This window comes from Aplidium turbinatum, chromosome 6, assembly GCF_918807975.1.
Source record: "Aplidium turbinatum chromosome 6, kaAplTurb1.1, whole genome shotgun sequence".
In the NCBI taxonomy this organism is placed as follows: domain Eukaryota; kingdom Metazoa; phylum Chordata; class Ascidiacea; order Aplousobranchia; family Polyclinidae; genus Aplidium; species Aplidium turbinatum.
Window position 1 is genome coordinate 14794811 of NC_137477.1, and position 24299 is coordinate 14819109.

At 39.1% G+C, this 24299-nt stretch overlaps 1 protein-coding gene and 1 pseudogene across 1 annotated transcript; both read right to left on the minus strand.

Moving 5' to 3' along the window:
• Positions 1 to 584: 584 nt before the first annotated feature.
• LOC145772234 (RNA polymerase I-specific transcription initiation factor RRN3-like) lies at positions 585 to 21331 on the minus strand. Its single transcript, XM_082584088.1, has 17 exons — positions 21094 to 21331; positions 13672 to 13787; positions 12243 to 12299; positions 12039 to 12132; positions 9680 to 9805; positions 9208 to 9304; positions 7886 to 7955; positions 6344 to 6442; positions 6065 to 6139; positions 5831 to 5942; positions 5308 to 5438; positions 5098 to 5228; positions 4720 to 4907; positions 2870 to 2978; positions 1978 to 2112; positions 1413 to 1485; positions 585 to 1186 (listed from the first exon to the last, which is right to left on the minus strand). The coding sequence occupies exons 1-17, from the start codon at positions 21209 to 21211 to the stop codon at positions 1061 to 1063; spliced, it is 1857 nt and encodes a 618-aa protein (XP_082440214.1). The 5' UTR covers positions 21212 to 21331; the 3' UTR covers positions 585 to 1060.
• Positions 10703 to 10815, minus strand: LOC145773045 (U6 spliceosomal RNA; annotated as a pseudogene).
• Positions 21332 to 24299: the final 2968 nt, after the last annotated feature.

A 24299-nucleotide genomic window follows, 5' to 3' on the forward strand; every position in this document is an offset into this window, starting at 1 on the left:
CTGCATAGTGCATAGTTAACACCGAACTTGTTCTGGTTAATCTATGTAAGGTTCTAAACTTCCCGATTGATAAATATTTTTGTCCAGGTGAGAAGAATGTAATAAATTGCATTATCTTTTGGCTATTCCTTCCAGGAATGCTCGAAGCACACTTCTTTTAGTCGCACTTCCTGTTTGTCATTCCTTGTTTTGTCGTTTCAACTGAATAAAGCTTAACTTACATTAAGGTTGGTTTTGAATTTTAATCCTCGGACTGACAAAGCCTTGATAGGTTATTCCTAGTAGTTTCGCATATTTGTAGAGGCTCTTGACGCAGAGCCGGTACTAAGATTGGCAGTGAAGTTTCCGATTATTGAAGTGTTGTTGCCGGGGAATTATTCCATTCACTCGGTGCCGCTGAATGGAATGCCGCAATAAAACAGGGGGTGGGGCAGATTGGTGTCTTTTAATAGGTGGTCGAGTAAAGGTAAAGATTTCACTGCAGGTAGGCAAAGAATTGGGCACCTGAATTTTTTTTAAACTTCAACCACACATAAACTGATTGTTAATCGAAGACAAATGCTGCTTCACAAAACAAACATGTTTATCATTTTAATGCGCCATAAGAACAAACAGTGTTGACAACACAATTAATTATTTTATCTTAAGTCGGTTGTAGACAACTTTTACACTACGTAGTTTGCTCTTCACGATTCCTCAATAGTGTTAATGTGTAAACTTAATGTGACGGTTCAGCAACACGAGCCTGCTTGATTGTTACGAAATTGTTGGAAAGAATGTGAGCCAAAATCTGCATCTACATGACTGAATCACACCCCGTTCAATAATACGTCAGGTGACGTCACCTATGACAATCAAACGCAAGTCAACACAGTCCTCCGCAATGCACCGTTGTGATGGAAACGAGCGCAGTGACCAGATTGACACTCGTGATGGCTTCACCGACAAGTTCGTTTCAACGCTCGCTTTGTTGTTCACATTCTTCTCTTCTATCTTTGTCTTCACCGCGCGACTTGACAATTTTCTTCTTCATACTGACCGGTCTCTCTTCACACTGCGGTCACAGAGGACCCATTGGGGAGCCGAATCCTGGGGAAACTGTGTTGAACAGCTTGTACGAGCCCTCCATGGACGCGGAGTGGTCTCTCCCATTCACCACCTCCAGAAATTCATCATCAGAGACATCCTGCAGAAAACAACGCATAATCTTTCAACCATGGAGATGAAAGAAAAACGAAATGCATCCTACAGCCGATTACAGCGATTGTATTCTGGAAGGGGCCTTCCTTGGTGGAAATGTGGTAAAGTCCGGCTCCAAACAGTTTGCAACCCTCATCATGAGTACTTCATAGAAGAGAGCGGACAGAACTCAATTGCAAACTATCAGTTAACTAGCTAAGCTACATGCTAACCTGCTCTTCATCATGTTGCTCTGGCACGCCACCTCCCCAAGCGGTGTACAGGTCGGCGATGAAGCGACTCGATCTGTCAAAGTAGCATGAATAATTGTTTAAGTATTCGCGTCACCAAACGGATGGTTCTAAAATATTTAACTAAGCAGTCGCATACAACCAAAAAATGCTGGTAACCACAAGATTCAAGATTGAAATCGATCCCATCAGTTGTTAATAAAAATGAAATACGATACTGAAAAGTAGCCCTTGCGGAAGCAAAAGGTTTATCGATAAATTATTAAGCAAGTTTTCGAACCTGGCAGATTTTAATTCATTGTTGTGTTTAATCGTTCGGTTGCATCCTAAATGAAGGATCTTGTGTAACTTTCAATTCTCAATTACATGGAGAAACCGGAACAGAGGATAAAAGAGATCAACCTTTACTTACTTATAAGTGTTATAACTTATGTCTTTTCTTGACAAACTATAATCACTTGGTATTCGGTAACACGGTAGACATCGGGCAACCAACACTATATCACGTGGTCAGTCTCCAAAAAAAATGAGAAACATCATATCTTACCTCCTGAGCAAGTACGGGTCGAAAGGAAAAAACGACTCCAAAGGATTGTCGCTTGTCATTGTAGCGCCCACTACCGGAAGCATCTGGCGATTATTTCTTTCAACTACTGAGTCGCAGTAGACGAGTTGGTGTCGTCTAAGGATGGAAGTGAAATGTAGGTACAGCAGTTAGGAAATAAAAGCCAGGTTTGGTCGCAAGCCAATATTTTTCCACTAGTTGGCATTTGCATTTTTTATCCACTCGAGTGTTAGTGATACTTTTTTCTATTCACTCGCATTCGCAACCTTTTTAACAAACAAGTCAGTCTCGCACATGCCGACGAGAAAAATTGCTGATTAAAGTTTTGCAATAAGTCTGAGTGTCCATCTATAAAAAAAAAAAAAACTTAAAAGACTAGGTCTACACTACTTGGGAAGCAGCGGATTTTACAACTACAACTGTTTCAGGGCCTTGTTTACGTTGTTCTTATCTAAGTGAACGCAAAAACACGGTATTAACGCATTTTCAAAAACACAAATTTCAAAGACTTTTTATTTTGACTGCGGCTGCCGGGAGGCAACTTTCCAAAAGGTACCATTAAACAATCCCCTTTGAACTTTGTTTTGTAATTACAAAAGAAAAAAGAGCAATAGCAGTGGTGGGAATCAAACCCACGTCAATGTAATGACTACCAACGCCCTAACCCTCTGCGCCAAAGCAGCCGTTGGCAAACCGATGACTTAATTCAGCTAGGATTTACGTTTTCCTTTGTTGCTCAAAAGGGATTTTTTAATGGTACCTTTTGGAAAGTTGCTGCCGGGAGTCAGAATTTGGCCGCCGAGAAGAAGCACTAATAGGCCATGCTTGGTCGAAAAAATAAAGGAGCTTGGAGGCCGAGAAATACAACACTCACCTCATCGCGGACGCGAATAAAGTGACCACAGAAGAGAGGCAAGCCTTCAGAGGGTTTAGGGAGCTCACCACCAGATGTTGAAGATGCAGGGACTCCATGTACTTAAGACCTAGAAAACCATCTTAGATTAATTGCAATAACGCCAAGGTGAAGTCGGTAGTGATGACGTCGAACAGCATCGATGTAGACCAGTGGTTCTTAACCAGGGTTCGATCAAACCGCTGGGGTTCGACGAAGCTGTTTCAGGGGTTCGGCGCGAACGTCCTCTAAAACATTAACACACGGTCTACTGAATGGTATATCAGAGAATATGTTTGGAAAATATTGTCCAGCCGAAACTTGATTGCGGCATACATGATGGTAAATAAACTTCATTTTCTCAAAACATGAATTTCTTCACGTTTGCTTTTTGCATGGAACGGCATAAGCAGGGCTCTTAGTTTTGAGGAAATTTCTTTAAGTTAAGGAAATTTTGTTCTATTTTCAATTTTTTTCAACAACAACAGGTATAAACACTACAGTCCATACTTGGATTACATTATTGAGCTTCAAGAAAGCAAGATGCAAAAAAAAACTTCAACACAACAAATTTTCAAACTTTTTGGTGTCAACAAATGGAAAGTTATCTTCTTATTACAAAAGTTGCCCTTAAAGTTCTCATGCCATTCATAACTACTTATTTATGAAAGCATGCGTTTTCTATTCTGCTAGATGTCAAAGCAAAAAAAAAAAAACGAAACCGGCTTGCATACGAAAATGACATGAGAATATTGCTGTTTCCTAGACAAAGCCTCGGATCTCACTATTGGTCACAGAAAAACAACAGAAGTCTCATCGAAACAGTAATATATTAGGCTACTAAAAAATGTGGTAAATTTTCGTTTTTGATTCAGCGAAAATTTGGTGTTCAACGAAAGCTTGCAGATTAGCGTAAGGGTTTGGCAGGTTAGTAAAGGTTAATAACCACTGGACTGTAGAGTGTAGACCAAGGGTCTCAAACACGCGGCCCGCGGGCCGCATGCGGCCCTCGAGAACTTTTGGTTTGGCCCGCGATGCATTTTTAAACTTTGAAATAATTCATAATCACAGTACATATTTTTCTATATAGAAAAATAAAATGCTCAACAAACCTGAAAATGCCGATCAAACTTCAGACGACTTTTTAACACTTCTGTCGCGCCATTTTTGCGTACGGGAAACTGGTATTGTTACATCTCAATCACTTTGCTTATTCACTCATTGTGTCATAATTGCAATAGTAACTTTGGCACTTGCTGAAGTCAATTCTTCAACAGTTTAGTTTTTTCCGCGTTTTTGAAAGTTGATTGCAGGATATTAGCTCTCCAAGTCCGTCGTTTCATTTACGTGTTTTTCGTTTTTCTTTTTCGTTTGTTTTTGCGTTGGTACAGTGTTTTTCCATCTCTTTGTTCTTACTAATTTTTCTTGCGATCTAACGTTCTTGGTGTGTTCTTACTACTGTACAGTATCTTTTTTATTGCGTTTTCAAGGTGTTATTTTGTTTATTGGTTTGTTTTGAATCTTTACCCTCGGACTAACAAAGCCTTGATAGGTTTTTCCTGGTAGTTTCGCATACTTGTAGACTTGTAGAGGATTTTGACGCAGGCCCGGTTGCTGAGATTGGCAGAGTGAAGTTTTTCGATTGTTGAAGTGTTGTTGTCGGGAATTATTCCATCCATTAGGTGCCGTTGAATGGAGAGCAGTCCTGAAATGTGTGGTGCGGCCCTCGAGTCGATTTACAAGAGTTCATTTGGCCCTCAGAGCAATTTGAGTTTGAGACGCTTGGTGTAGACCGTAGACGTCATAGTGATTGAGCATACAAACTAACCTACCTTGCTTTGATTCCAGTATTTGTTGATGACGAAATATGATAATGTAGAAAATAGCCTGGCACACGCTGTAGAAGGTGCCGTGTCGCGCTACATCGCAGCGGTGAGTATCGGATGCTGGAAGCTCTGTAACCTCTCTCAGGTAACGTCTCGTCCACCCAACCATGGTGTCCAGACATTCCCTAACCAGCCTGCAGAAGATGGCGAAGTTATATTGGGAATATCATGAGTACTTCCACGTGGTGGTTTACAAAGTTAGTGGCATATTCAACATGAGGGGCAAAATCAGCGTAAGAGCATTTAGATCAAAAGACAAAACACGAAGAACTTCAGGTTTGAACAAAGACACCATGAACCATGTGCAACTGTGCAGTCGCTTACCTGATGGGTAGATAGTTGGCGCGGGCAACAAAACTTGCCACGTAACAAACAGAGGCTTGGCGCAGAGTGACAGGAGAGCTCACTTCGGTTACTTTCCTCCAACAACTGGCGACAAAAGCTTCATAGAAATCCTGCGAGACAAAATAAAATGCATAAAAACACGCATATGATAAACATATATAATACACACTGCATAAAAATATATAGGACCTGTCTGAAGCTGCAAATCCAGAACAATAGAAACTGAACGTGCGAGAGCTGGTGGACTGGAAGCATCACCTTGTCGAACACAAAGAGGAGCTCGAGGAAAAGGCGACGGGAACAAGATGGTTGAAGCTCGCCTGGGAAATGGTCGAAGTGATTAATGCTGTAATAACCGAACTGAACAAAAAGGGCCGCAAAGCAACTTCACCTCATCACGTTCATTAGCTAGGATTAACCTAAAAATTAAAGTGCGCGCACTGGTCACCAATATATCGGCCTTCAACATTGCTGTCGTTGGCAAGAGGTTGGGCAGCTCAACAATATTTGATTGAGAGTTGTTACAGTGAGTTTGAGAAGAGCTTGGTCTGCCCAGCAATATTTTGTTGAAGGTTGTTACATCATAGAAAAAAATGGCATATACTACGCTGTTGCGTGCGATGACCAAACGGAATTAGCTTACCAGTTGCAAATAGTAGTTCATGAGGAATCACGATGGGGTATTCATTAAATCTATTGAGCCAGCTCTTACCATGAACATACGACGCGTCATGGATGTACTGCAGCATCATGTCCATGAGGACGTCTAGGCGATCGGCCAAATCGTGCTTCATGGCTTGCGGATCTTTCATAGAGTCTTCTTCCTGAGGATCAAGCAGAAACGGTTAGAGATGCCAACATCTTTAACACAGCACAAGTACTACATACGTTATGTAAAAGGGACCAAAAAGCCAACAAAACGACAGAGTCTTTACAGCGGACTGACCATCTCGAACATCTCCTCCTCCTCTTCTTCCATGTCAGCCTCTGCATCTTCGATCTCGTGACGCAGAGAGTGCACCTAAAAGATGAATAAACGTCAATATGTATTTCAACAACAAAAGCCATCCGGGCATTGTACGAATCGTAGTCAGCTGAGCGTTCAAAGATCGGAAGCAAAAACCGACAAATGAATTAAGATTGCCCAGTGACAACACGGTCAGCAAACGTTGCTCGTAGTTAGAAAGCAGACTTAGAAAATATATCATAAACAGCGTCCACTCACATCAATGTCAACCATGTTCCTGATGATCACCTCGAGCGCTGCAGGGCGGAGAGATGGTCGGTAGGTGGTCACGTACAACAGGTTTTTCGTATAACCGGTCTAAACAAACAAATAACGTTACCTAACACTGCTAACTATCACACTTTCCCGATATCGCTACAATTTTATTAACAGAGCGCACTGTTCGTAAGCGCTACGTGGAATTGGTAGCAAGATGTTATTCGATTTAGCGTGATAATTCTGATCTGCTAAAACTAAGTATAACTGCTACAGAAAACTTTGCTTCACCAAACCTACAATATTAATTATAGATTAATTTCTTGCGTTCTTCAGGTGACTGTAGACTAGACTATCACAAGATGTTGAAATGATATCTGGCTTTCTATTTCAGAACAATGCAAAAAAATAATCTATAATTAATAATTATAATGTCTGTGTCACAATCAATGTGCAAGTCCTCGCGACGGGCTGCTTTGTATCCTAACGAACGTGCTGTTTTGATTGTGGAATCCTTGAGAGATGTGCTATTATCGGTTACTGACCTGTAGTGACCTCTGATTGCGAAGTCTTTATTATGTTGTGTATTTCCAGAACAAACCTGGAATGTTCTTTTGTTTTTCACAATTGCCAAATGTCGTTTGTCATGACGTCATAAGGTTGTTTACCAGTAGATCTGTGCTTGCGAAATCTTTATTATGTAACGTACTTTCTAGAACCTTTCACCCTACGAGACAATTAGATGAGAATTGGTGCTGATATAAATTGTGTTCGAAATTAGAGTTATTTGAGAAGCCGTTCGTTAAAGTCCTTCAAGAATTTTCATTATCATTTCACCAGTAGAACTATTTGACATTTAATTGACTGCCTTTCGGTAATATTCCATTAAACTACGTCATTGAACCTTTCCAAGTCTCTTTCCTGGTAAGAGATAGAAAGAAACTGTGACAGTCTGGTGAACAATGTTCACCAGTTCACCAGACATTCGCTTCTCTCTCGTGGAGCAAGCATCATGTTTGGTCAGCTTCTCTGCTGAGTGCTGATTCTTATTCTATTTTGTTTCACCCTGTTTAGAGTGCTGCCATGAGCAGCATCGTTAAATAGGCACTTGTTTCAGAAAAACAACATTCTTAGTTTTTACTGCGCCACGGGAATTTCGACAAATGCAAAAGGTAAACCTTAAATAAATAAGTTGTGCAGGCTATACAAATCGATTGGACAAATGAAAGTTGAATCGCATTAATTTGAGATGTACAAATGATACAATACTCTGTGATACAAAATTGTATCTTTTTCTACTGCATCTTTGAATTAGAATTATTACGCCTTTAAGTCTTTAATCAAACAAAACCTGTCTAGCAAATTTGTTAAGTAAAACGTTAATGACTAGACGCGAGAAAAGCGCCTTATCTACACTTAGGACTAGTTTCTTTCATTTTATTGTAAGCGATACGCAACATTACAGAAATATTGGAGAGACAGATAGTGATTGTTATGGCTGTGAGCCACCCAACTGATGGGTACTAGGCGCAAACACCAACTCACCAACGTTCCAATAGGCTTCCTCATGTATGGAAAGTTGTCCGCAAACACTTTCTCTGCGACGGTCAAAGACCTAAACAACAGGATTATGATTGTAGATTGCAACCCGCCACTGATGAAAACACAATCGTTGCAACAAGTAAAGTCAACGGAACAATGGAATATGGCAGATGAATCCATAAGCCAGAGACACTAAATGTAAGTTTCGTTCTAATTTTTCAAACTGTATAATAAAAATTGTTTCGTTATGAAAGTAGTGGCTTTCACTAGATTGCGGATTTCCTCAACAAACCGTCACCAAGAGTTTAAAATTACTTTAGATTATAATACTGTGAGAAAACTCTTTTTTTTGGTTATGTTGTTATTTGAAGTTTAACAATCTGATGGTAGATCCTACTCAAATAACCCAGTATGAATTAAGATTAAGATTAGAAAACCTAATGAAAAGGTTTTCTATACATATCAATAGTGATGCACCGCAGGCAAAATTTTGGCCGAAGGTTCCGGTCTTTGTTAATATCTACCTCATAATCAATGTTTTAACCATGCGGTTATTGGCAATAGGTTAACAGGGAGGTCTTAAGGGTACTTTTGGACCCGGGATGATTTAAAGGGCCGTATTCATTTCAAGAGTCCCGGAAACTTGAAGAAACCACCCCGTACTTGTTGGATATTGTGCGTTTTTCTTAGAAATGTCTGAACTTGGGGCCTGAGAGTCTCATTGATACTGGGCCCAAATTATTCTCTCAACGGCCCTGGTTGTTGGTATACCACTCTTATCAAGCAGTGAAGCGATAACCAGGCACTCTGTAAGAAATTACTTTATGGCAATGCTTACGGTCTTTTAAAAGGGTTCCTTTAGAAGCAAACGTTTGGATAGATTTCAAATTTGGCTATGTTTTCTATCCACCTGACGTAGTGTTGTTTTTAAGATATTGAAGACTTTTGATTGACTTCCTTGAACCCATTTTCAATCTTACATTTTATACATTTAAGACCAATGCTACAGTCAAAATGTGTAATTGAGTATTCTTGCATTACTACAACATCACAATGATATATAAGATTGCACTTATCTAAGGTCATGAACTTGACCATAGCCAAACACAGTTGGCATACACACTTCCAGCTCCGGGCCGGAGTTTGGCCGGAGCTGGAGGTTGTTCCATCGCTAGTCACTACATATCAACAAGATCCAACATACCAAAACTGGTTTTAAAAGCTAGTTTCAAGAAAGCATTTTATCACATATTGTACCACGAAGCCTTCCTACTTGAATGATTACATAAGCCTAAAATTTACGGGCAACACTGCGACGAACTCACTGTGGAATTAGAGAGAATATGGCGTTAAAGATGTCGTGGGCGGTATCCTTGGCAACAGACATGTCGTTCCTTCTCAGAGACTCAGATACTGATTCATCTGTAGTCGAAAACGTAAATTGAACAAGTTGGTTAGTTTCGATCGCATCCCGGGTCATGTGATCGCGATGCGGAAGTAAAACAAGTACAACAACGGACGTTCAACGTGGGAACTATTTTTAAAACAATTAGTTTGATCTAAAAAGTTTTCAATTACTGTTTTTTTGCTTTGCAGTACAACTTTGAAAACAAATATTCAGTTACGATCTACGTTCAAACAGCGTTATCTGGCAGGCATAGGCTGAGCAATGGTCATTCAACTCTGTATTTGTATAAGTGTGACGTGGCAAAGATGGGAAAGCACATTGGATCTGATCAATCTTGTTGGAATTGAATAACTACACACGAACAAGTCGAACATTACCACACCACTGACCAGGTACAAAGGAAGCTGTTAGTGCTTTGATCACCGATCGTAGATGAACTGGATTGGCGGTGACCAGGGAAGTCACAAACTTACGAAATTGATCAACTACTTCTGGCTCCCTCTCCATCCATCGCACTGCAAAGCGGAGGAGCAACGTGTAACATCACCACGTCATAACGTCAATGACTTAAATTTGGAGGATATTACAGATGTCATTGCCCAAGAAAATAGAGCAGTGTAAAGTTGTGATCGTCCATACCCGATACTAGCCAGGAGTCCAGGACAGCTTATACTTAAGAATCTCCGACTGGAGGGTCTGTCTAAAATGAGGGAATTATTAGAGCCATGTGGATCTTGTCATGTCCATAAAGATGTGGTGTTGTGTGCGTGCCTTTACTGCAGAGGAGACAGTGTGAAACACGTGTTAGTAAAAATATAGTCAGATAGAATGGTGTGGTTGTGTACGTTTTCCAACATTCTAGACTCTAGAGCAGGGGTCACCAACTGGCGGCCCGCCACGCTGTATCGCTGCGGCCCGCGGAAAGTATCAGCGTACAAGTATAACCAAAAATACTTTTCTTGAGGAGTTAAAGAGCACGAAAGCAAAAAATACTTTCCGGGAAGCATATTTTCGCTTTGCATACGATTCCACCGACCGACCAATCAGATTATAGTTCTAGGTGGGGGTTGCTTAAAGTTATTCCAATGCGATGTCCAGCCACACTGTCCCAGTGGTTGATTAAAAGGTCTGTTTTTAAATTTCAAAATTGTCTGTGAGCATAGGGTTGCTTATTTTAAGTTTGTAAATGTCATGTGAACACTAGTGTGCGTTTCACCGTTATTGTGTTTCACGAGCAGGGTTCTCTTTATGCAAGTTTGCAAGTTTTTGTTGGCAAAATAGGTCGGTGTGCCAACTCAATTTATAATAAATTGGCAAAATATTATATATAATATAAGTTTAAAGACTTTTTCTGATTGTATTATGAAAATATTTAGCTTAGTACTGCAAAATATATATATAATATATTTTAAAGAAATATGGAACGCTTCACGATTTTAGGTGTCATCCTTACGCAGGGGCCATGCTAATCTTCTCTGTATCGTTCTAATTTTAGTATATGTACTGCTACTGCAGAAGCAAGTACTGCAAAATGTTGTTAATCAACAAATTCTTGCCACGCTGATAAGCATCGCAAGTGACAGTTGTCTATAATAAAAGAAAGACGGTTTTATAGACTCTCACAAAAAGGATGAAAAACTAACTCACTGCTTTTTTAGAGGGAAGACTGTTCATGAATTACGATAGAATTACGATTTTTCGGTGATTTCCACAAGCGTTTGTTTCATGGTGCCTGGTTTCTTTTTCCCTGTTATTGAAGCCTATTTTTCGCTGATATGTTTGCAGGTCACTATTGTTGCCTGTATTGCAATGTGTCAAACATTTCCTTGGTTTACTGAAATTGTTAATTGCAAGATATCTTTTGTGAAGCAAAGTGACAACACCACTCTTGCTTGGCGTCGAATATTCTGATGAAACCGATCGCCTCGCTATAAATGCGCAAAACAAGTGGCCTCGTTTATTAGGCATTATTAAAAAAGTCAAAAGTGTTGTAAAAGAAGCTTGGCCTGGCAGTAGCGTTGTTCGATAAATTTTGTTACTGCGGCATTCTAACATAAATATTAACAACATGTAACGCTGGATACTGGGTACGAAATGCGTTCTTTTCTAGCATAAGAGTCAACCTACCTAAAATTTTATTAGTGCGGCCCGCCACAGCTCTCAATAGTGCCAAAGTGGCCCGCATGCAAAAAAGGTTGGTGACCCCTGCTCTAGAGCATTTAAAACGTGTGTACTGTACAACGTACATTCTCTGAACTTGATCTTTCTGCTAAGAAAGTCAAAGGTATGAGTAATTGATGTTTTTTAAACAATATGTTTTCCTGGGGTGTTGCATTCTTGTGCTGTTTGTGAGGTGTTGATTAGTGCTACGCTTTTTGTGTAATGTCTACTAGTACAAAATCCAAATTGTCCGGTAAATATTTGGTGTGGTGGAATATTGCAAGTTTCTCCAGCTCAGAGGTTTGAAAGATATGACCGAAAGTGCAAAGAGGAAGTAATTTTTATTTGTTACCTCAATTACGAAACCAGTAACGGTGTATTACTTCGGCAACAACTCAGAAAGCATAGGGTAACACAAAAGAATAAAAATAAAGGTGCTAAACCTTATACATACAGAAGTAGAGAAACAGTGAGATGGCAGCTGACAACAACACTTCCACTAGTTTCTTGAAATTACTTTGCAGACCATAGAAACACTGCTTATGTACGCCATTTTTAATTTCAAGAAAACAATAAGAGTGATCATACCTCCCAACAAAGCCTCTACCATTCTTCCGTGCCGTTGATCCAACCTGTGAGCCACTGTTGTTGCCTCTTCATACCAACGCAAGAGATCGCTAGACTGCTCACAAAAAAAAAAATTGTGAAATAAAACTTGCAAATTATATATGACGTTGCGACCATACACTGGAGTAGTTTGTGCATTTTATTAAAATCTTTAATGAAACTCACCTTCAGTGCATTTTCACGAATTTGTTGCAATACAATGTCATAGTTGTTTGTTATGCCCTGCAAAATAAGAAAAAAATTATTTTGTGCATTTCCAGGTTTTACTCTTTTTATCAACGACTTTTCTGATTTGATTGTTCACTCTGCCTGATAAAATACTTAGCTAAGCAGTGAGCACGAAATATCTCAAAAAAACTTTGGATAACACCGGGTAAGTAAAATCGAGTAGAATCTTTGTTCCAATTCCTAGACTCTAGAGCAGTGGTTCTTATCTTCTTAACCTTTAGTAACCTGCCGAACCCTTATGCTAATCTGCAAGCTTTCGTTGAACACCAAATTTTCGCTAAATCACAAAAACAAAAATCTACCATATTTAATAGTACCGGTGATACATTACTGTATCAATAAGACTTCTGTTGTTGTTTTTCTGAGACCAATAGTGAGATTCGGGGCTTTGTCTAGGAAACAGCAATTCTCATGTCAGTTTCGCATGCAAGCCGATTTTATTTTTTGCTTCAACATCCACCAGAATAGAAAACGCATACTCGCATAAATAAGTGGTTACAAATAGAATGAGAACTTCATGGGCAACTTTTGTATATAATAAGAGGATAACTTTCCATTTGTTGGCACCAAAACGATTGAAGATTTGTTGTGTTAAGTTTATTTTTTGTATCTCGCTTTCTTGAAGCGCGATAATGTCATCCAAGTATGGACTGTTTATATCCGCTGTTGTAGTATCATAAGCAAATGGTTGACATATCCATGCTGGATATTGTGTTTGTTCAGGAAATTAGTTTTAAAATAAACTTTGCAACTTCTGCAAATGCTCAGTAAATACTGACAACTGACCTTCGTCATTAATTGCTGTATCGGAAACTACTTACTACCTTGTCCAGAAGTGGAAAGTTAGCGAAGTTGTTATTTTCTAATCGCTGCCACCACAACTCCAATTTTCTTTAAAAAGAACTCAATTACTCTTCAGCTTCTAGTATATTTTTACTATCTCCTTGCATTTGGTAATTTAGATGATTGAGAGCACCAAAGATGTCAGCCAAATAAGCCAAAGTAAGGATGAAACTTGACCTCAAAGTGTTTTGAATGCTGATGGTTGTGACTTTTCAAGAACTTCAATAATTTTGTACGCAAATCTAAAACGCTACTCATCACTTTCCCCCTCGATAGCCATTGTACTTCAGTGTGGTTCAAAAATATTCGCTAATATACCATTCGTAGGCCGTGTGTTAATGTTTCAGAGGACGTTCGCGCCGAACCCCTGAAACAGCTTTATCAAACCCCAGGGGTTCGATCGAACCCTGGTTAAGAGCCACTGCTCTAGAGCCTTGAACAAAAAATGATGGATAGGATTTACACACAAGTTTGTAAATCTTAAGCTGTCACTGTGTTACACCACTATACCCAACACCTGTACCTGATTGAAGTTTATGAGAGCATCTTGCAGATTACCACCAAAAGTCACTGTCTTTGAAACAACTTGAACATTCATCTTCGAAAATGTACTTTTTTCCAGCATGATAGAACGAAAACCTAAAAAATATAGCGCATTACATTCTGAAGCAGAGCTCGTCTTTTAGGTGCCTGCCAAATAGGTCGGAACGGCGAATGCGATTCGAAGAATTCCCTATTCGGAGACAGCCATTTTCGGAGAAAGCCCTTAAAATTCGGAGATTTTTTGAAAATCCAACGACGCCTTTTGTTTCTAAACAATTTGCATTCTAAAGTGCCACTTAGGTTTTAACTTAGTTCATTAAGTCAAACGCTATTTGGCAACTGTCTTTTTTTATTGACATTTTTTTGCTGAGACTTTATCTCATTAAATTAAACTCTATTGTTAATCATGAAACGCTGTTGAAGCAAATCGGTGTTGTAATTGATCGGCGAAATGACCTTTATATTTACAAGCGCGCCAGTCAAGCAAAACAGTTTTTTTACATTGAATCAACCTGTTCAGACGTGAAATCAATGCAAAGAAAAACGATAGGCCAACCGAGTGATTCAACGTATTCAGACATTGAATCAATGTAAATACGAACTGTTAGGCTAATTGGGTTCTTTTAACAAATCAAATGGCTTTTGTAAATGTTTCTCAGTTACAACCTGTACCTGGTCAGTAAAAGTTTTTTTTTATACACGATTTCAACTGGTGACGGTGACGTCAAAACGATGTAAAAATGACATCCAAATAGGGAAGTCTCCGATTCAGAGAGAGTCCGATTTATATATAGATTCGCCGAATCGAATAGTAGCAGACTCCAAATAGGTGCACACACTGTGGTATCAGGATATTTAGGTACAGCGTGCTGTGGCGCCCGGTTATTTAGATGCTAATCCTATTAAAGTCTATTTCATTGGGTCTGCTACTATTCGGTGAGTCTGATTCGGTGAGAGCCTTTTTCGGAAAGTTCCCTATTCGGTGATTTTAACCCGTAACTCTTGACCCTAAAACGGCAATGATAATTAGGCTACGGTACCCAATAATTTTAAAAAAAGTCACTGAATAGGGCTCTCACCGAATTGGACTCACCGAAACGGGCCATTCCGTATTTTATTAGGTGTTTGATGGTTATACTGCAGACAGTGGCGTACGCAGGATTTTCTCAAAGAGGATGGGTTAGGCATTTAAAATACTTTTCAAATCAGAAACGAATTAAAAAACACCTATTTCCTAATGATAACCAGCAAGTTATGATGTCGGTTTAAGTGGTCTATGGTAATTACTTTGAGGGGTAGAGGAAAAATATTGGATTTGACATAGAAGAGATATGTTAAATAGAGTAAATATGGCCAGCGAAGGGTGCAAAAAAAGGTTTGGAGGAGTTTATTAGAGGTTTTTGCTGAATTTTAGTGATAGCCTAAGTAGTATGAATGTTTTAATGTTATGTTGTGAGTACTATGCTGTGAGGCTACTAGATACAACAAAGACTGGGGCCTCCAAATGTTTGTGTAAATTATTACTGAGGTGTTTTTTTTTACCCCAATAAAATTCGTTGATTTGGGGTAAAAAAAACACAATGCATTTTATGGAATGTTTTGGCTTTGTATTGGTGTTATGTCAACTGCCAAGCAGTATATCACCAAAAAATACAAAAACAAACTTCTGGATGCATCAGTGCCAATGTATGCATGTGTTATGCACAATCAATTAATGTTTGTTGAAATTGGGGGTCCGAGGTTAAGGTTAGTGTTGCGGGTTATTCGATCAATAGCGCAGATTGAGAGTACAGAGTGATCCATCGATCGATTGTGCACAACACATATAATCATACATACACACATTGTTGTTTTTATTTTCTGTCTGTTGTTTTTTAGTTGTATGTTTATTCACAAACTGCTGGTTGATTAATTAGGATTCACGATCCGCAAAATTTAATCGCCCACTTGCATGTTCAAACTAGAGCTGCAGATAAAATCAAGATGGCGTGCATAAGTATACTAGACACAATTTTTTGTCTTGCTGCCGTTTTTATTACAGAAACGAGACTTTGCGAATTCACAATGTGTATTTTAATAAAAAGTGCATACAAAAATTGTGGGCAAAATTGTTTACATCATCATCATGACCCATCCGGTTTCGACTATGGGTTCAGCATCTCTCACAGTCCTTGACATATGAGTTACACAAACCGCCTTTTCTCTGGTGGAGAATCATTTACACTACATATGAAATCAATATCATGATAATAAAGAAGAAGCTGCTATGCTAACAGGTGTCTTTTTTACGCCATGAAAATTTTTTTTATCCCAAAGCTGGGGTAAAAAAAAATTCAGGTATTTTGTGCATAATTTTCAAACCAGTTAATGAATTTAAAAAATTTCATTGTGGGATGATAGACATACATGCTATCTATATTGTGACCAACTTTAGTGGTCATAAGGGGAGGGCTTAAAATTTACTTTGGTATGAGTACACCTTGATTTTATGCTATGAGACATACTTAGAGCACTGAGAAAAAAAAAATTGAAATTGGTTTGAAAAACCCCCCGGATAATGAGATTTTAAAAAATCCGGGGGGGTCGCGCTGGCAAAAATGTGGTTTTTCGAGATGATTGAACAACCACTTGTCAGAAACTGTTCAAATTGGTCTCAAAAGATGCAGAAAAATTAGGTGAGTAATTAAGGACCACTTTTGGAGCTTCAACCAAAGAACATATTCTAAAATCATAAAATATATGACAATTTTTATTACTTTCCCTCCAGAAAAAAAAGATTTTAAATATTTTCATGAGAAAATGCACTTTAATATCGCATTTACTTGTTAATGATTAAGTATTGAAGTGCTTTAATAACAAAAATTATTTAAACTATACTCCATGAGCTATATAGTTGGCTATATTAGGAGTGAGAAAACTAATATTAGACCCAAAAATGTAAATGCTTTTTCAATGAATGTGAGTATATTGTACCAGTGTACCTTTTAATGTGCTCTGTTGGTATGTTTCAGAGTTATATTGTAAGCAAAACTTTTAAAACATATATTTGTTGTAATTAGCCAAATTAGATGGCATCTGTTAGTGGGGTATACACCACAAGATCAAAAACCCAAAGAGTAGTTGCAGAGGAAACGTACACTGAAGCAGAAGAGTTGAAAAAAGGAATTTTGCCATCCAAAAAAGATATTGTTCAGTGTATGATATATTTGCTGCATGATCACCGTGCTGGAAAAGCTCTAAGAACTGTAGATGAGGCATGTCATATCATGGCATGTAATCTAATGGATCATTGGATGTATTGCAACGTATACACTGTGAGTTTGAAGACAGTCAAGAAGCGTGTTATTAGTCTTTATAATTTGTTCAAAGATACCCTGAAAAAGTCAAAGCAAAAATTTTATATGCAACCAGCAAAGAAGTCCATCTTCACTGACTTCAATGCATCCATGACCAGGTTATTTGATATATTTTGTGAAGATAAAGAACGAAGAGGGGCTTTGGAACAAATGTATGGAGTAAAGATGGGAGAAATGGAGTGGAAGTTTCTGGATGACATGAGAACAGTTCGCAAGCAATACTGTGAAGAAGCAATAGATAGAAGATGGCAAAAATGCATGGAGAGGAAAACTGCTCAAGAACGTACATTCAAGAAGATGCAGCAAAAGGAGAAAGAAAGGAGAGAAGAAGAGTTGGCTGTAGCAAGTGCTGTTGAAGCTATTGATGCACAAGATGTTGAAGTTGCAATGGAAACTGATGACCATGATGATTATTCTCCAGAAATGGAACAATCTAAAAGCAAGAAAAGGCACTATAGTCACATTATTACTGATGAATCTTCAAGCGATAGCATTCCGAAAGAATACAGACATATTAGAGAGAGCTCAAACATTGTAAGGCCAACTTTTTACAGAACAGTTGATGTGTTGATTAGTAAGTACCATTGCTCCAAAATGCAAGCAACAGCTGCAGTGATTGAAACTGGTCGCATGATGTTTGGGCGGAAAAACTGGAAATATCATAATGAAAATGAAGAGCTGATTGACCTTGATACTGCTCCCCACCGCAGAAGCATTCGAAGAGCTGGAGGTGCCATACATGCTTTGTCTTTAGGTTGCTTGGTAGAGGAGATTATGGATAGCGGTGATGCTGTGGTAACCTATCACACTGATGGCTCTAAGGTCCAGGGAACTGGAGGATATTGTGTTCAAGGAATCACCATTAATGGTACTTATAGAAGGCTCCCAGCTTTACCTGTGAGCAGTGAATGCAGAGAAAACTTGGCCTTATTAAAGCAGACCATCCTTGCTATTTTATCCACTGTGAGTGGAGTTGCAGTTGAAGAAATTTTCAAGAAAATTACATTTCAGATGACAGATTCAGCTACACATAACCTTCATGTGGATGAAATGGTTGCTATAGATCTTGGTGTTGACCATATTCCTCAACATCTCCTTTGTCACACACATCCTTGCCTCATGTTCAACAGGAAACTTTTGCAAGTCATCAGTGACATTGAGAGTACGTTAGGTCCTCAAAAAATATATTCAGCTTTCCTAGTGAATGCAACGACAACACATGGAACAGTGTTTGAGCAATATATTGATTGTTTGACTCGCCTTATTTCCCCAAATTTTGATCACAAGTCGTGGAATTATGCAAATGAATTCAGTTTATTTATTAAACCAAAGAAAAATTTGGCCGTTTCTTTGAAGATGGAACGTTTTAATCGATTTGTGTATCTTTGTGCAGTTGCTTTGTACATTCAAGAGGATGTGCAATTATTTCTACAAAAGTATGACCACATCACTAATACCTTAGCTTGCATTGTTAGGGCTTTTCAAGACGTAGATTTTCTTAGTGTTTTTTGCGCTGTTGGTGCTGTGATTGGAATTCATTTAGTTCAGCCATATCTCAGCATCACTTACTATGATCAATTGCAATACAGCAGTTTAATCCCAACCATGCAAACCCTTTATCATGATCTGACCACTTGTGATCCCGAGCGAATGACAGACTTATCAAGACCTGCCTTTGACTTCATCAGTGTTGAAAGATTTAAAAATTGTACAAAATGGCCACAAGAATTGATGCAGGAAGTTCAGCAGCAAATCAACGCCAACAAAGGCCGAATCACTGACGTTTTAAAAATAGTTCTTCCCCGTTTGGCTGCTGGATTTTTTCAACAACGAGGTGATGTATTTGGCTTTGGAGACTTTTCGCAAGAGAGTGCTCAGCTCCTTACAAAGAAAGACAGTGCGCAACTTGATATGGCACCAATCAATAACCTGGACAGTGAACGATATGTGGGTTCCATTAACTATGAACTCAAAATTCGTGGGGCCAAACAGTTGAATGCTAGCAGTGCATCACATGTCAAAGCAAAATTGGTGGATTTAGTCGAGCTGAAGGAAAACATAGAATTAAAAAAACACTACAAAAATGCCAAAAAAGTCACCCAAATAATAGAACTATGGAATACAACACAATCAGAATTAGTAAAACATGGCCTTGCATCAAAAGAAGCTCAACACCTTCACAACGATCAGAGAAAAATTTGTGATCTTAATTTCTTGAAGAAGTTTGGTGGTCCTTTTAGTAATGCTGCTGATGTTGATTCATTTTTAGAACTGAGTGTTTATGATGATAAAACTAAGGAAAATGTTATGTACTACCAAGTAAGATATGCTCGTGATACCTGTTTGTCACTTCCTAGATCGAGTGAACTGTTTAGATTGAAAAAGAACTACAAACGTTTGCCCATGCAAACATATGCCCAGAACCTGAAAGTTTACCTGAGTAAACTTCAGTGTTCCTCAACTGTAACATGGGAAGATTTTGACTCTGCCATCGAAACGTTAACCGCATCTAACGCTGAATGAACTTTCTTGGAGAATGTGTTCACAGTATTGTAACTTTGTAGACTATATCTCTTTACATACTGCAGCCCTCTTCTGTGTTTAATGTGTGTATTTAGAGGTTATTTTGTGTACTTGTTTGTATGTATTTTTGCGTAGGCTACTTTACCCAGTTTATATATATACTTGTTATGTTCCCTCCGTTTAAGACCATAGAACACTTTAACTGTTTCTTCCAATCTACAGAAGAAGACTGGCAACTGTTATTGTAACTACTCCATCACTAGCCTAATTTGGTAGGTTGTAAGCATATTTTTTTCATTCAAAACTCCGAGAATATGCAAAATTAACGTTTTTTAGGGGTGAGAAAAAGGAAAAATCTCACTTTTTAAAGAAATATATCATGTTCATGTTCTGTTAGATTATAAAATAAGGTACCAAACTTCTCAGACTGTTGTTCTGCATCTTTTAAGACCAATTGCAAGCATTTCTGACAAGTGGTTTTGGAATTATCTCTGAAAAACCATTTGCGCCCCCCCCCATTTTTGATATCTGATTATCCGGGGGGTTTTTTCAACCAAAATATAAAAAAAAGTTGGTAATGCTTCAACATTGACCCATAGCATAAAGTTCAGGTGTACTCATTTTTGAATTGTTGATTTTGCAATTTCGTGCCCCTCCCTCTTGATAAGCTAAAAAATCTAGGACAACCTTTCTGAAAATTTTTTTTTTACTCCACTTGACTATATATGACAAACATAGCAGAGGTCTAGAAAAAGGTAGAAACGACAAAATGCGGAGGTTATAGCGTGCATGATACCAAAGCAGGACAATCAGTTTGAAATATGGCACGGTCGTAACACCTTAATAAAATTTTTATAAATTTAAAACAAAGAGAAAAAAAGGCTAGTGAGTTTTTTTTCTGTTAAAATGAGTAAAAAAAACAATTAAAATGAGTAAAAAAAAATTCTAAATTTATAAAATTTTTAGGTGTTACGACCGTACCATATTTTAAACTGATTGTCCTGCTTTGCTATCATGCACGCTATACCGTCAGTGTTTTGTCGCTTCTACCTTTTTCTAGACCACTGCTATGTTTGTCATATAGGCTACTGTCTTTTCGTTGTGATGGTCAGAACTAAAAACAAACTAAATGGCCACAAAAATGCGTAGCCTAACGATTGAGTCACTTCGAATTAGAATTGAGTTTTAAAAAAAATCACTTTTAGGTGGAATCGAACTCATATCCTTAGGAGTGGGAGCCAGACAAAGATCGCACGCGCCACTGATTCACTTGGCAAAAACAATTGAATTTAGAAGTTATATATGCACTTTTTTTCCAGCAACAGCGCGCATGCGCAGTAAAAGCGACGTAACGATTAAAAAAAAGGCATGGAACGGCTGTATTAACGGCGCCGTAAATGTAGCCACTTCTTTATGTTTAAGTGACTAGGGGATCACAACTACAGCCGCTAAGCCTGCTAAAGTCGATATGGCAAGACAAGCTACTGTACCGTACTTCTAAAAACAAAGCATAATTTACTAACCTGCCACTCGTTTCTGAAGAGTTGTTCGTGGAATTCCAAATTTCTGAGCTGCAGCTCTTACTGATAAGCCAGCTTGAACTGCTATGATAGCGTTATTAAATGTTTCCTGAGTAGCCATTATCTTTCAGCTGTAGAACCTATTTGATCACATATGGTAGGATACATCCAGAAGTACACAATTGCGAGAATTATTGACCCAACTCTGAATTCTAGGCTTTATGGACAAATTAAAGACAGATTTCTGCTTCCACACTACAGTTTGTACAGACAGTTTAGAGTTTTAAACATGACAATTAATATAATAATCCAACAATCCGTTAGCTTAGTGGTTACGTGTCCGGCTCAAGATCGACTCTCGGGGTGTGCGCTTGAGCAACACATTTCAGAACTGCTCTCCATTCAGCGGAGCCTAGTGAATGGAATAGGCTAATTTCCCAGCAACAACACTCCAAAAAACTTCACTCAGTCAATCTCGGTAACCGGCCCTGCATCAAGAGCCTCTACAAGTATGCGAAACTACCAGGAATAACCAACCAGGGCTTTGTCAGTCCGAGGATAAACATTCAAAACTAACTAACTAACCAAACCAAGTCCAAACTATTCTGATAAGTTCTAACATGCCAGTTTTTATTGTGTGCAACATCAGAACATGTGGCAGTGTTGCCATACACCACTGAATGAACTTTGCAACAGCCACTAGCTAGCTGTTTCGGAAATTCAACACAGTCAACTTCATTGCGTGATCCCAAAAAAGGTCTTCATCTTTTTTTGGAGAAAGTTTGAATTGTGATATTACTTTTGAGGCAATTTTTCAGCAGATCTTATACGGATTTATAAAAAAAAAAAACTTAAATGGAAAAGTTGCGAGTAGGCTTCTTTGCATTCAATTGCGTTATTTTTCTAGTGTGTGCAAGGCCTATGAGAGGGGGGTACGGAGGGTACAGCGACAACGGCGTACCCTTGAGGGCCCAGGCCTATGTTTTTTGGGGGGCCCGAAGTTGTGATTTTATAGTTTACGAGCAAAAATGTTTAGTTAAAACCATCCTAAACGACTCAATTCTAGCATAAAAGTTGTTGTTCTTTAGTCCTGGGAAGGGCCCGTAATGTAGCAAAAGGGCCCGGAAAAGTAATTGAGTGGATTGCAAGCAAATTTGGGGCTCAAAGTGGTGATTTAATGCTTTATGAGCAAAAATGTTGTGTTAAAAGCACCATAAATTAAATCATAAAATTTGGTTATTATTCTCCTGTCTAGGGGGAAGGGGGGCATAGTGTAGCAAAAGCAGGTTTGAGAAAAAGCCCGGGTGTTTTTGGAGTTCTTTTGTGTTTTTCAAAAACTATTTGAAAAAGGTAGCTTCACGATTATTTCACCTCAAAATGAATTTCGGAGTTGGAGCAAGAGCCGGAGAACATTTTCAGAGCAGGAGCAGAGGCGGAGTCAAAAAAGTGACTTCGTTCACCTCTGCTCAGTGGTGCCGAAGTTAGTTGAGGATTGGGGGGGATAAATCAATATTTTATCAAATTTTAGACGATTTTGAACATTGGGGGGAATGCATATTTTTATACACACTTTTATTGGTATGTAGGTCAGTGGCAGATTCAGAAAGTAATTTATGGGTGGGCCTAGGAAATATCTTGGTGGGCCTTCAGCAATAATGCCACGGCGGACCAACATACAAAAACTTAGTGTGTTGACATACATACATCTACTTAGTACTTACCGGAGCTTCTACACAAGGCGGAGTTACCCAGGTTTCGAGTTAAAAAAAATTTGATTATGTCATCATAATCCGAACTGTCGATGAGTTCTTTCAAAAGACAAATGTGTCAAGTTGTTACTTGTTAAGGCGTCCAGCCTGCATGGATGATCTCAAGCCCGTTTGGATCGTGTTTGTTGCAGAGAAAAGTCTCTCAACGCTGCAGGACGTGGAAGGCAGTGTTATGATGGTCCTTAAAAACACTGTTCATGTTCGGGAAAATGTCAGCAGGGCAGTACTTCCATTAATGTAGGAAAGTTTTCCCGATCCATTTTCCGTCTGATGTGTTGAATGAATACAGCATGTTCAGCATCTGCGATCTCAATGCCATACAGTGCACAAAGACCATTTAGAATGTTTTTTTTTTGACAAAAGTGGCAGATCCAGGTGCGAAAGAGGCCGCTGCTCTCATTAATCCATAGGCCTACGTGTCGTCCATAAAGCGGCAGTTTAACTCCGTTATATGCCTGTCAAGAATACAGTTCTACAGCGCCGTTAAATCTTCATTGCTCTTGACAGCCGACGTTTTTCCCAGCGTTGTGGTGACAACAGACTTGTCATACTTCGAAGGCAGCTTGCGTTCACGAGAAGCAACCACGTCCCTGTTAGTTGTCTCATGTTTTACCATCAGCTCTTCAGTTTGAGCACGTGACCAAAGTCACCTTTCGAATCTTCGCGGAAAGTTGCATAGCTTTCAGTGCTTCAACCAGTGATAGACAGTCTGTCACACAAAGTGTTGAGCTCTGCAGGCCCTTGGTAGCAAAATCGCTGTTTTGAAACAGTTTGCAAAAAGTCACAAGCATGAAAACGAACTTTTTCGTTTTCTTTCAAAATAACCTGAACCCCTCTCGTGTGCCCCGACATGACCGATGCTCCATCGAAACAAAACCCGACACAGAGAGCAGGATCCAATTTTAGTGGTTGAAGCACCTTCAGAATTTTTTTTCTGATATTCCTTTTGCGGACAAGTCTGCAGTCGCAACAAAGCCCACTGCCCGCTCTTTGATGCAGGGCCGTAGGCAGACCGCAGAGCAAGGGGGGGCCAACTTTTCGTTAGGGGGGGCCGAAAAAATTTGAATGATTTTGGCATTTTAACCTCTTAAACACTGGTATCCACAAAAATTGCAATATGTCAGTTTAGTGTTAAGACCAGTAGCGTAGCCAGGAATTTTGAAAGGAGAGGTTTTGACGACCGGCGGGTGAAGCCCGACGGCGTGTTCGCCTAAGACGACACCCAGCGACGGGGGGTCTGGGGGGCCTCCCCCAGAAAATTTTGAAAAATTACTTTGAATTTGGTGCATTCTGAGAGCATTTTCAACAAAAATGTGGGTATGAATATTCGGTACCCGGTCAGTTGGTCGACAGGACAACTGGTCGACAGACAATTGGTCGACAAGACAGTTGGTCGACAGGACGTTAGATCGACAGAACGATTCATTGTAGGGTTAGGGT

What these genes read in the sequence shown, in the direction of transcription:
- LOC145772234 (XM_082584088.1), bottom strand. Translation starts at nt 21,211, where the DNA reads ATGGCTACTCAGGAAACATTTAATAACGCTATCATAGCAGTTCAAGCT. An exon ending in TCTTCAGAAACGAGTGGCAG is followed by an intron (nt 13,788 to 21,093) that starts GTTAGTAAATTA and finishes TATATTTTTTAG; the next exon opens with GTTTTCGTTCTATCATGCTG. An exon ending in GCCAACTATCTACCCATCAG is followed by an intron (nt 4,908 to 5,097) that starts GTAAGCGACTGC and finishes CATCTTCTGCAG; the next exon opens with GCTGGTTAGGGAATGTCTGG.